The 13,851-nt window shown below is 45.8% G+C and overlaps 1 protein-coding gene across 1 annotated transcript in view; it reads left to right on the forward strand.

Annotated features, from left to right (window-relative positions):
- The window catches only part of Ntm (neurotrimin), a 982,570-nt gene that overhangs the window by 553,305 nt on the left and 415,414 nt on the right, over positions 1 to 13,851 (forward strand). The window contains 1 exon segment of the mRNA XM_028883058.2: positions 10,256 to 10,340. Coding sequence (XP_028738891.1) covers positions 10,256 to 10,340 — 85 coding nt within the window.

Genomic DNA, 13,851 nt, shown 5'->3' on the forward strand with positions numbered 1-13,851 from the left:
TGGAAGCTGAGAGAGGTGGGTTCATGTTCCATGTAATTTGGAAGGAGAACCTGGCAGATGTGGGAGGGGGAAAAGACAAACAGAAGGACAGAGGGGTTAAGAGACTGAGTAGTGTGTGTGGGGGGGGGGGCAGAGTTCAGGGTGGAGACAGTAAAGTGAGGCATGATGGCATTATCCTCATTCATTGCATTCCAGAAACAAGACCCTATCCCAGTAAAACTGAATATAAAATCGGACGGTTTGTCCCAGTAATTTTGAGTAAAAGTAATGTTTTTTGTTTGTTTCTGTTTTTTCCCCTAATATAGCTCTAGTATCTTTTATGACAACATTGGTTCATTATTTTTTGGGGGTGGAAAAATCCTGTTATTGGTGGGGGAACATTGATAGTATCACATTGTGAACTGTACTGTTAGGACCATGGAGAGAGAGCCACTAGTGATGACTGATCACAAAGTGACTTCCTCGGCTGGAGAAGGAAAAATGACAGATCATTTACAAAAAAGAAAAAGAAAGAAAGAAAAAAATGTCCTAGCGACTGTCCTTTGAGGAATCTCTTATTAATACTTCTCCTTATAGAAACATGTCAATCTATGCTTGATTTGCATCTTAGCTTTAAGCTAATTTTCTGTCTTGGAGGAAAAAACAGAGACTTCTCATCATCTACTTTTTTTTAAGGCATCTTTGATCCTGACACCTTGTCAAAACTGTTGTGAAAGTGAGGTAAATTATTTTCATATGTTATGTCTGCTTCATATGTACACTCACAACATACCCCCATTCTCTCTTCTCCATGATTAGAGCTACCTGAGTTCAGGGAAATCTACTCTAGAACTTTCTAGAAGCTGTTCTCACTTTCTTGATTCCTGTAGCTCTCTGATAAACTCCAAGGAAGAAGTATACAGGAGATTCAGGGAAATTGTTATTTTCTGAGAGGAAAAAGCCACAAGGGGTTGAGCCCCAGGAGAAGAGAGATCCAAGATCTTGATGCATCAACCCTGCCCTTCCACATTCTACTATGTAAAACCTAGAACAAATGGCATCCAGTAAGGGTGAATGGACGAGACAACAAAACAACACAAAGAACTCAGAATGCCATTCATTTTTCTCCACTTTCTAAGTGTCAGTAAAATGAAGAAGAAAGATGTTTTGGAAAAGCAGGAAATTCTTTTATTAACTGAAGGCATTGTGAAGATTCTGGACTGTCTTCAGTCTAACTTGACAGAGATTGAAGGGAGGAAAAAAAATCCCACAAACAAGTGATGGTTTGTATAAGAGTTTAGTTAGAAAAACAGTAAAAAAGAAAAAGATACTTGACTTTTAAACATGACAAATTTAAACCTTCCACAAGTGGTTAAGAACAGGCATAGTCCTTTTACACAGTGTGGATGCCTTGCCTTCCTCTCTGCCTACCTGTCTTTCTTCTCCACATTTTGTCCTTAGCTGCAGCTCACCTGCCTTCATGCCTTGCAAGGCAAACAGAACACAGAGGAACCTAAGTAAACCTTCAGAAATCTTAGAAAGGGTTGTGATTGCCTCGCCCTGTTCCCACTTCCCTGAGGAAAGTTGGATTCTAGACAGCCAGGACACATTTGTTTGAAGCTGATGCTGCCTGAGCACCAACCCGTGTGACTGAAACCTGTATTGGTCTGAAATCCCCACCTCACTAGCACAAGTATCTGATGAGGCCAGTGAGTGCAAGCATGTGGGCAAATGTAAATGTGTTCTAATCATAGTGAAATAACATCACAGAAGTTCAGCCAGGATCACACTTATAATAAAACAATATTGATTGATTCCAGGAAGAGCAAAGATCAGTTCTACCCAATTACACTCTGGCTACCCCGACAATGTAGCATGGCTCAGGGATTATTTCACAAGTCTTTTATAGATGACCACCATTACAAAATGTTCTTTGTGACACATGAAAGTGTATTTCTATTTGTGTGTGTATGCAAGCTATCTATGTGTCTTCATGTATACAGATATGAATACACAACTGACTGTGAAGTGTAAATATCTTATTTATGAAGCCTGGGAGATGATGGGACCAAAGAAAGAAGAATGAATCTAAACCACAAACCCCAAAAAGGAGGGGGAGGGGTCATGATTGACCTGTAGTCTGTGGTGGGGCACTTGAGTAGCATGTATTCAAAAAAAAAAATATTCCTAAGCAGAGAGCAGAGAGAAAGAGGGAAAGGGAGAGAGAGAGAGAGGGAGGGGAAGAGGAGAGAGAGAGAGAGAGAGAGAGAGAGAGAGAGAGAGAGAGAGAGAGAATAGGAATTTTATTCAGCCATAAAGAAGAATGAAGTTGTGTCACTTGTGGGAAGATGGATGCAATCTGAGATAATCATATTAAATGAATTAAGTCATCCACAGACAAATGCCACGTGTTTTCTTCAGTTTATATGTCCTAGACTTTATATATTTTGCACATAAAATCGGCTGTGTATAAGACAGCGTGACACTAGAAGTAAAGCTATTCAGGGAACAGAGATGGGTGGGAAGGGGGTAAGAAGGCAGAGGGAAGCCGCATTCAAAGTACATTATATTCCTCTATTGAAGTGTGTCTTAGGTAGCTCTCCGTAATAAAAACAGTAGCGAAGCAGAGTAGTCGCTTACTGCAGAGCAGAGACAATTAGGCTCCCAGAAAGTCACAGGACAGACAACTTACTAGCCTAGTTTATCTCCAACACTCTTGCAGCCATGCTATTCCAATAGCAAAGTCTTAGAAGAATGGCTCAAGTATTCTTTTTATGGCTAGATGCCTAGTACAGGCTATGATCTAGACAGCCATGTCCCAGCTAGGCTTTAGGGGAAGATTCCCAAATGGGCAATTAATTTAGATTTAATAGGACAGTTACTGTAAGTTTAAATAAATGCCAGTTAAATATTAACAGTGTATTTATTGAAGATTCACATTGCTGGATGCATTGTGGGATTTTCTTTTCCTTAAAGAAACCCTTTATCGGAAGACTTTTAATCATCTTGACTCCTCCATCGGCTTGCCTTAGATCTGGGGCAGCTCATTAATTACCTTGTATGATAGTTTTCTGAACTCTGAAGTGGTACCTTGGCTTACTGGAGAGTGGAAGGGCAGGAGGAAGAGGCTATTTCTGCACAGGAGGAACAGATAAGTGACTCTGAAGAGTAAACTGCTTCTGAGAAGAGGGCTGAGGAGCATCATAATCACAGTCTATTAGAGTTGGAAGGGTCCTTGGAAAGCTTCTAATCCAAGCTCCTTGGGTAGAAGTCAGGAGGTAGAGACCCAGGCACTGCCGCACAGTAAGTGGCAGGCTAGGACTGCCACTGCAGACCCTTGATTCCTGCCTCCCAAGGGTTGTCATCATACTCTGGAATCTTTCTGTTTGTTCTTCGGAGACGTGCTAGCTCATTGGAATGAATTAGCTGGCTGGTCTTCACAGTGACTCACTGTCCTGTAGGATGTTGGCTCATTTGACAAGTGAAAGTCCTAACATTTCCAAATTAGCAGTGAGATCTGCTGATAGGCTGAGAAGAACTGGAACCCAGGTGTTCTGGTTTCCAAAATGATATTTGTGTGGAAGTCATTACTAAGAAAAGGTAGAATTGAAGCAGTGTACTATAGAGCATATTCTCACCTCATTGAAATTGGTCTTTTCTGTTTCTGCTCTTAGCTGAGGAACAAAGAGTAAAATTCTCCAAGGAAAAATGTGGGTAAAAGGCTAGGGAGAGACACCAGAAGCAGGTGATTCTTGAGGGAGGAAAGCTGTAGGGGTATGCAAGGCATGTGTTCCTGACAGGGTTTTGGGTGTGCTCCAGGTCCAAGGCTGCAGAGATTGCCATGTACAGGCCTGTTCTGGTATCAGAAATCAGTCCCTCAGTGATTGGGCTGCTTCTTGAGAACATTACACTTGATAGGTAGTGTATAGGTGAGTACATTCATGTAAGCTGATGTCCATAGGTAACCTCTCTAGAAGGATTATGGGGCTGAGTGCTCTGGAGTGTTGGAAGGTGAGAAGACCAAAGGACATGCTGAAAATGGAGACTGCAGCAAGCTGAGCTTGCAGACTCAAGGGGCTTTGTCTGCAGCAGGCGCACAGAGATAGTAAAAGGGTTAAGGAGCCCCTGGAAGAGGGTCTAAAGGTGTGGCTTACTTAGGATGAGTTGGAGGTATCTTCTCCCCCTATACCTTGGGAAAACCCTGGGTTTTCTCTACCTCTACTTTTCCAGTGTACTCGGGAACAGAAGAGCTCAGAGTACCTAGATAGCTACCAAAAAAGTAAGCCAGATCTCAAGCACAGATTGTTTCCCCTCAGCTTCTGTGAACAGGCGACAGCTGTTGGATGGCTAGCCTATTCAGGGATGGGACAGTGGGGTGAAATGTGGGGTCACTCTTCTTCCTGTTTGGAGTGTGTAGACTGAGGCACTTCCTGTTTCTACCACATCCCAGTGTAGTGTTTCTTTTCTTTCTCTGGGATGAGGTCCCCTCCTGATGTAAACTCTATGACTGTCCCCAGGCCTGTGCTCTGCTCCTAGACTCCTCCTGTCCTCTGAATGAATTTCTCCCTGTCCTTTCTGACAATCTCAACACAACCCCTCCAGATATCATCCCGAGACACACAGGAGAAGCCAAACTCTGGACTGAACTTCTGCATCTGTTCACACAGCCTCATAGCAGCTCCATGTGCTTGGTACCATGAATTGTATTAGTTTACAAGCACAGCTGTGTCCCCAGGGTCCTATCCTCAAGACAGAGCATGAGGATTTGACTTTTGCACTTTCTGGTTCCAAAGCCCACAGTTGTTGTTGGTGGATAATATGGACCGAATGGGTGCCTGAGTGCATATACCTGTCTGTCTCTCTTGGTAGACAGCATGCTCTGTGTGGGCTTACCCGACTAGAGAATTGGTTTCTCATTAGGGTGAGTATACTCCTTTCCTCTTAATAATGACTCTAGAAAGGCCAATATGGTGCCTAGAAATCTGGACAGGCACCACAGGTTTGATTCCTAAGAAGGTAGATTTTAGCCTATTTTCCTCAACTGAGTAGAAGTCAGGATTCACTAGAACTTCAACATTTGGGAATCTCAGTGTAAATAATGGCTGCTGAGAAACCCAAGAGCTTCAGACTGCTGGTAACTAGAGGGCAAGCCAGTGTGCTTTCCTTCATTATTCTTTATCTAGTTCTCAACACGGGCCCTATACATGCTGGGTTACTGAATGCATCCAATTCAGTGGACTCCCTGGATGTCCAGAGATATCATGAGCGGTGTGTGGCCCCCTCCATGGTTATCTGTGTGGCCCCAGATGAAGCAGCAAAAGCCAGTGTTTGCTGCTCATCTCTTCAGCAGTGTCCATAGTTGTGGAGCAATGGAGAGGTGACTGGACCAGGTGTCAGGAGTCCTGAGTTCTTGTCCTGCTTTGCTCATTATTAGAATTATACCTACTATGGCCTACTGGGGCTCAATCCTTCCTTCTTGAAGTGAAGGGTATGTATTGCATATCTTCTCACATCCTTTGTGACACATCATTCTGGGATTGTCTGGGTCTGAGGTTTTACTACGACCTAAATCTTCCATAAGAGACAATTTTGCCCCAGCCTCTGTGACTCTTGGGATGTGTTCTCTGGATCCCTACCCTTTGTGTTCTTGGCACTTTGATTTTAGCTCATTCAGTTGCCCTCCACAGCTTTCCCCCACTGCAATCTCTTTGCTTTGTGCATCTCTTAGACAGTTCTATGAGTTTCAAAGCCCGTGGACAGGCAGCCATGCCCCTGCCTTTTCTTCATCTCCTTCTTCTCGGATCTCTCTCTGTCTGACCCCTTTTCTCTCCGTGCAGCCCCCTGCCCCTCTTCACGTTGCCCTGTTGCTCTTCCCACTGAAATCCTAACCTGCTGGACTGTAGCCCAGATGATCAGTGATTTTTATTGTGATCCTGTATTCATAGAGGAGCAAAAAATAGCAGGCATTTTTCCAAAGCCCAGCCCTTCCCTACACCCCTGGAGGCACCTCTTTATCCAGATTTACACTGCTCTTTCTGATTAAATCGTCCAATATCTATTGGATGTCACGCCACTCACTAACTGCCCTGCATTTTTCATCTTGCCTGTGCTTCTATTTGAAATCTCTACCAGGAGAGGGGGGCCTTTCGCCTTCGTAGAGAAATAGAGCTGGCGTGTTTCTTAAGCTACTGCTCTTCCTCTGTCTCTTGCATGGTGGACTAGCCACAGCTCTTTAGCTCACCCTAGCCTTGCTGTAGGTAACACAGAGCAAAGCAAAACAAAAATCCCAGCTGGCTGCCTGTCAATCAGGACTTCTTGTTCAAACCCTAGTTTAGTGTACAGGTGCCACAGCAGGTATAAGCCACCATATGCTCCTATCTGCCTCTCTCTGTGTGTGTGTGTGTGTGTGAGAGAGAGAGGGGGGGGGAAGAACGAGAGAGAGCTTGAAAGGTATTGTCCTAAAGATATTTTTATAACCTGAAGCAATTACAGCTGTCAGTGCAGAGACAAGCTGTGACAAGTTGATTTATGTGTACAGTATACGTGTACGTGAGAAAGAAGGGAGGGGGGAGAGGGGGATGGGGGGGAGAAGGTGGAGGTGGCACTTGTTAGGAGTCTGCTTTCCAGGAGGCAGAGAGGAAGTTGTTTCTATAAAGAACACAAATAATGAAATTGCTCTGACTGTCATCCCTTTTTCATTAACTCAGATATGCTGGGAAAAATAAAATAAATCCAGCAGTTTTTATGAAGCCAGAGACAGGATATAAGATAAGCCACTAAGTGCTGGTTATATTTAGGGATTAGGGAATGGGAAGGCAATTGACATGCGATTTTGATCTTCATCTTTCTAAAGCACTTCAATAGCGGGTTTGAGTAAAGCTGATCCGTCTTGTTAATTGTGTGGGCATCTCTGACCTTTGGCCACTTTCTTAACCTTTATTTGTGAATAGTTTGGAGCCCTGGGTCCATAAAGCAGAGATTGTGAGTGGCTTTTCTTTGTCCTCCCAGAGGGTTACCTGAGCTCTGATGGGCTTTCTGTGGACAGTCACCCGGATGCTGCAGGCCAGCACTCTTCCTCGGGGTCAGAGACAGATGTTCTGACTGCCTGAGATGAAGTGCATTCAGGCCAGTGTAGACAGTGTCTCAAGGAGCCTTTGAGGATTATTTTTCTGTCTAGCCATAATAACAAAGCAGGAGCAGGAAAAATGTATTAATAAAGCCTCTTCCATCTTAAATGGTTTTCTAAGTATTTTTCCTGTAGAGTTAATCATGTATGTAGCTCCCTTGGGACAGGCTGTTGGTTGTCATTATCCCCATTCCTAGATGCAAAACCTAATGCTCATTTGTACCTACCTGGAATTAGATGCAAGGGACTGAATTAGAATTTGTCATGAAAGGAATCAGCCTCTCCATTCTGGAGCCTGGGTCTGTAGGGAAATGCCTCCAAAGCCGAGAATGAGTTCCTTCCCTTTCCTCATTGCCTAGGACTTGTTTCCACTGAGTGTGGCACTTAGGAAGAGGGGTTGTGATGGGACCATAGGAGGGACACCTGGTGGGTTATTAGGAGGGATGTGGTGGCTTTCAGGGAAGATTCTTAAACTCATAAGCCTGTTAATCAGCAAAGAAAGCTCAAGCCTTCTGTCTGTACTCACGAACAGCTCAATTGAATGAAATAGTTTAATTTATGATTTTTCATGTTTTCCCACTGGAAAAACAAGACAAAATAGGCTTTGGAAACAAAAGCCATTTGTTATTGCCATAAGTCACCAACCAGCATTTTTGGTGTTGTATGTCAAAAGGTTCCCTGGGTTCAAAAACAGCGGATGAGTTCCCTGAGACTTTAATATCAGACAAAGTCACCAGAGGAGGCAGTAGGGAATTGGCCTAGTAATGAATTGGTGTCAAGCATTTTGACACCTCCAGTACAAAGTTGCTCGATACTCCATGGCCCAGGAGTGTCTGGGCAACTATAAAAATAGAAAAGCAAGCTTGCTCATCTTCCTTTGTGGCCCTTGAATTTGGCTAAAGCATCCCAAAGCTGACCTCTGCCCTCCCCTTGGGTGTAGTGGTGTGAGGGGGATATTGTGTGAGAAGTGCCCTTGGGGATCCTTACATACTGTCCACATGGAAATGGTTGGTGTTACTTAATGGTGTCAATGGCCCCGAGGTACCAGCCCTGCTGTGGTTAATCATGGTTTTGTAGTGATGTTTTGGTGTCTGGTGTTGGGTGTTCCTCTTTGAGGAAGAGCTTTTTATTTTCACTATTATTTCATAGTTTGTTTTAAAAATAGTATCCCAATTGTATGCTGTAGAAATGCTCGGGGAAACAAAGCCATCGAATCCTCTCCTCCGCCCTCTACTTCCAGGGACAGTTTAAGTCATTATTGGGAGCTCAGGACAGCCGTATCCTCACCGTTTCTACCGATCTACTCAGTTCCCTGCGCAGGGACTAGGTAGGCATGGTCCATCAGAGCTGGGGTGAAGGGAGAAACATGATGTGGGTACAGAGGAACCATCAGCAGACAGGGAGAAATCACAGGACCTGAGGCATAGCCAGTCTTTACTTGGGCTTCAAAGATTTAAAGAAAGCCACACCTCTTGGAGATGAAATCAGGTATGCCAGAATGTGAACACAGAACCCCGAGTATCTTCTTTATAAACCAGTCAGTGGCTTACATTGGCCCATGCCTGTGTGCCTTTTGCCTGGCAAGCATACTCAGTGTCGGGGGCGGGGGTAGGGTTGACAAAGGCGGTGTTGAACTTGACCAACATCTTAATGGGATTTTGCTCATTTCACTCACCAAGATGCTTCTGGAATTTCCACGTTTATTTTTTACCTGGACAATCTCTATTTAGGATGGTTGTGTTTAGTCTATGGGGATTTAAGGAGCATTGGGGGGGGGTGGAGTGCAGAGGGTAGTATAACGTTGAATAAAAATGAGACTATTTAAAGCATCCTCCTAACACTGTACTCTAAATGCTGATAGAATTAATTTGACCATTTTAAAGGTGCACAGATGCATGCTGCAGGCTCTTCTCTTCCTAGTTAGTTTGTGACCCTTATTAAGATGTCTAGGGCTTATTAAGACCTCACAGTAACTTTGTCTTCTTAATTGCGAAGAGCTTGCTCTTTAAGTCCAGAAATGGTTAAACCAGTGGCCAGAGGTGCTGCACCGCCCTGCCCTGGCCCGGCGCGGCGGGGGTTAAGGTGGGCTCCCGCGCCCCGCACCCGCCGGGATGAGCGCGCAGTCCTTGCCACCCGCCCGCCGGATTGCTTGGAGTCGGCACCGAGAGAAAGTGGCGGTCAGGGATGGAGCTGCTGCCATGACAACCCCGGCGGTCGGGGCCCGCGCGCGTCGGGGCTGCTCCCGGGAGGAAGGCGGCGCGGAGGCCGGGGGCGGCCGCTGAGCTTGGCGTCCGCGGCTCCGGTGCCGATTGCGCTTCGCCTTCTGCAGCGAGCCAGAGAACAGGCGAGGAACTGCCACGGTCGCCCTGCCGGGCCGCTCCAACCTCGCTGCTGCGCTGCAGAGACTGCCCAGGCTGCGGCGCGCATCTGGGTTCCGAGGAAGTTGACCGAGGCTCTGCCGCAGGATTCCGGAGTCCGGATTGCACGAAGCCGGCTTAGCTGTAGCCTCCTCGCACCATCCGTGCCGCCTCTTGCGTGCTCTACTTTCCATCTGCTATTGTTCCAGATTGTTTCTGGCGGCGAGCTTTGCTCGGAAACTTAAGAAAGTGCTGAATTTTCCCTTGTTCCACTGAGGAATCGCAGACCACATCTGGATAGCTGGATGCAACCCAGCCACAGCCCTGTTGGATACCAAAGTGCTTACTCCTGTCCAAAGTGCCATGCCTGAACTGCTACAGGAAAGAGGCAGCTCCTGAGTCCGGCACCTGTGCGCCTGCTTGCCTGCCTTGCGCTGGTCTTTCCTGGCCACAGACAGCACGAGAAAGTCCGCCTCGGATGTGTGCCGTGGAAACTGGTTCTTGGAGGCTGGCAAGCTGAGGCTGGATTTGAGGGAGGAATATTAGACTTGGAGGAGTCTGCGCGCTTTCCTCCTCCCAGTGCATCGCGCGGTCGCCGCTAGTTCATCGCTGGGTCCCCGCGCTCACTCCCTACCCCACCCACTTCCTGTACTCGCCCGGGGGGCGTGTGCGTGCTGCTGCCGGAGTTCTGGGAAGTTGTGGCTGTCGAGAATGGGGGTCTGTGGGTACCTGTTCCTGCCCTGGAAGTGCCTCGTGGTCGTGTCTCTCAGGCTGCTGTTCCTTGTACCCACAGGAGTGCCGGTGCGCAGCGGAGATGCCACCTTTCCCAAAGCTATGGACAACGTGACAGTCCGGCAGGGGGAGAGCGCCACCCTCAGGTAGGGAACTGCCATTCTACGAAATAATGGTTTGTTTGGGCTGGGGGACTGGGACAGGGGTGCGGGTGTGTGCACTGGAGCAAGCCAGGGCTAGTGGAGAGGTCGCTAGTTCCCTGCGCTGCACAATTCCTGGATGAGTTGGCTGCTCTGCCAAGGAATGTGGCAATCACAGGGCAATGCCAGGGGAGATCTGTTTCCCAAACCTGGCTTCTTCGACTCGGATTTGTTATGGGTGAGGGATAGCTGTCTCATTTTGAGGGCAGTGGTCCTAGTGCTGCCTGTTCCTGAGCCTAACGGCTATGGTGACCTGGGACTTGCCTGAGACTCAGCATGGATTGTCTTCTCTCTGAAGTTAATGAGTCCCAAAGCAGGGAGATGGCTTGGTGGTGATGGCCTCACTCTACCCGTGCCACTGGGAGTTGCATCCAGGGACTGGACTCTGCAAAATCTCTCGTCCTGAGCCTGGTTTTACCAAGGTTTTTCTGGGCTGTCTGGATTCCATGAGATGGTGGGCAGAGGCAGATGTGTTCTTCTGTCTGAACGTGGCTTTTGAACACTAGTACCATGCCTTCGGATTTGCCTGTGGAAAATGTCATTTACTGAGAAGACTGTGTTCTCTTTGCTCTATCCACCAAATCAGTGTGTGCAAAACTTGGCACCCAAAAAACCCTAGGCTTTAGTGTGATGTTGGGTCAGGAATGATTTCTGGGGTTGAGGATCGCAACATCTGGGAAGGAGGAGAAGAATCTTGACTACATTTTTTGTGTTAAGTTAACAGGCAAGATTGTCTCCCTGTTACCATGCTATTAAAGCACTAACTCCATTTCCAGTGTTGATAAAAACCACGCCTCTCACAAGAGGGCCACACACTGGATGATTGTAATAGGAGATTTTCCTCTCTGGAATTTTTAAGAGACCAAGAAACCTTCCCACCTCTCATTGTTTTAGTAAAGTTTTCAAAACTGGTCAACTGAACTGACCACAGGCAACAGGGTACTATTTCCATCCTCTGATGTGGAGATTCTTGGGAAATTAACCTTGGCTTTGGTGCCAGATGTCTTGGTCCCATTGGTTTACTGAGATTGGATTGCATGCATGATAGCCACAGGATAGAAAGTGTTGGGGAGGAGCACTGGCAATACAGAGTTGAATTGTGAGGTCATTTTCAAAAACACGTGTGATTTAAGGAACATGCAAGGCTGCAAACATCCCAAGATCCTTTGTCTTTGGAGACCTAACTGTCATGGCTCCAGTGAAGTCCTGTTTACTCAATGATACACGAATGAACTCTTTAGCGAATACTTCAGATTAAGCTAAACTGCCCAGTTTCCCTTTCTCTGAAATGACTTGGTATTTACTTTATGTAGGGACTTCATGGGAGTTGTAACTACGCATTGATTTCAGACTATCTCAATAGAAAAAAAAATCCTCTAAAACAATGTATTCAAGAAAATGTAGTGTTCTCTAGATGGCTCCTTTGACCCTAACCCCTTGGACCTCTAGGGACACAACAGAGATACTATCTATGGGGATTATTTTAGATACAAATAGATTCCCCCCCACCCACCCACACTCAAAAGAGAGAAAAGAAGATAGTGAGTGCCCTAGGGGTTTGAAGATATACAAATGTAAGTGGCCTTGACAGCAACTCTCACATTCTAAGGAAAACAAGGAGATTAGAGTGGCCCAAGATGTCAGTCATCCCAGGAAGGGCAATAGCCCCATGGCTCAGGAGGTTCTGGCTCTTTCAGAGAGTGGCTGCATCCAGCAGGTACCAGGGCCTGGGACTTCTTTCTAACAGTCCTTTATTGTACAATACAGAGTGTATTGACTGCTCTGCTCCTCCCTTCCTCTCTTTCAGATACCAATGTTTGCATTTTCCCATAGGCTGTCCACACAGTGGTCTTGTTTGAATACAAAGGGAAGTGCCAGGACATGGTGAGGCTGCATCTGTATGCCTCAGCGCTGGTCACAACCCAGCCATGCATACGAAGTCCATCCAATTCCCTGCTATGCTGTGTCAGCCACAAGAGGCTGACTGTCTTTGTGACATTCAGGAGGGTGGTCCTCTCAGTGGGATGGAACCCTAAAACCTAGGGATTAGATGAACCAGGATGTGATGATACCCGGCATCGGTCATGGCCAGGATTTGTCAACAGAACTGGTACCAGGGGTGACAGGCAAGCTGTGTGTGTGTCACCCATGCCCCCCTCACGTGTTTCCTCATTCTTCTCATTGTACTACACTCGGACGTAGAAGGGCTTCCTTCTTGGGGGTACAGTTTGGGAGTGGAGGCTCTGAATTCTTAGACACATGTCCTGCCTTGCCTTGTTCTGTGTTGGAAAGTCGCATGTGGTGATTTTAGGATGCATTATTATGTTTATAGAAAAATTGCTAATCTATTGATAAGCTGCAACCATCTCATGGTTCATGATTCTGTGTTTTATCTTTTAAATTGTCCACAGGATGGAACTGGTTTCCTTCCTTCCTTATCAACAAGTAGGGAGGCTGAGGCACCTTTGCTTACACAGAAGGCCACCCAATCCTCCTGGCAGCAAGACTGCAGTTCCCTTCATGGCCAGCAGAGGACTTGCTGCTCTAGTTTCTTTTTATTCTGCTTTGTTCTCACCAGCATCATCTTTATGATCTCTAAAGAGTAAATGTTTCAGCAACAAATTCTATCTTGAAGAAACTTTAAAAGTTTATTTTACTTTTTCTAATTATGTCTAATGATCTTTGTGGAGCTATTCTATTGGGAAACAAAGGTGTTGGCAATCCGTGTGGAGTTGCAGGCATTTGCAATCTTCCACTGTGTCTGCCCTCCCCTTGATGCTTTTATGAATGGTGAGATCACGTTACACAGAATGTGTAACTACATAGCCCCGGTTTATTGAGTAGTCACCATGTACTAGGGAATAGCAAAGTGCTATATATAATGTCTCAACCCCCTAACATTGTAGGTGAATCCTAATAATAATTATTATGTATTTATTATTATCACATTTTTCAGATGGGAAAACTGAGGCATTGGCATGAAGAATTAGCCTCACTTGGGCCTGTGGATATGACTCAGTTGATAAAGTGCTTGCTTAGCTCATATGAATCCCTAATTTGAGTCCTAGTATAGCCCCTCCTCTCACAGAAATCAGAAAAAAAAAAAGAAACAAAAAACAAAGCAAAACATTACTTGATTAAGGTGGAATAGCTAGGAAGTTTTGAAGTGGGACTAGCAGGAGGCACCAGCAATGGTGATGTTAATAAGTTGAAGAGTATTATCACTTATTGACCAGCCAATGTATGGTACTAAGAATTAAATGTACCTAGTAACAGTTAATCCTCCCTACTCTCTGAACTTCATGAAAGTATCCCCCATTCTACAGATGAGGGAGTTGAGACCCAAAGGGCAGCATTTATCTGAATTCACACCAGTAGCACGTGACAGAGCTAGAGCGCTGGTCCAGAGTGATTTCAGCAGACCGCATATATTGCGATTTCCCAAGACTTATCGGGA

Source organism: Peromyscus leucopus, chromosome 7, assembly GCF_004664715.2.
Source record: "Peromyscus leucopus breed LL Stock chromosome 7, UCI_PerLeu_2.1, whole genome shotgun sequence".
Classification (NCBI taxonomy): Eukaryota; Metazoa; Chordata; class Mammalia; order Rodentia; family Cricetidae; genus Peromyscus; species Peromyscus leucopus.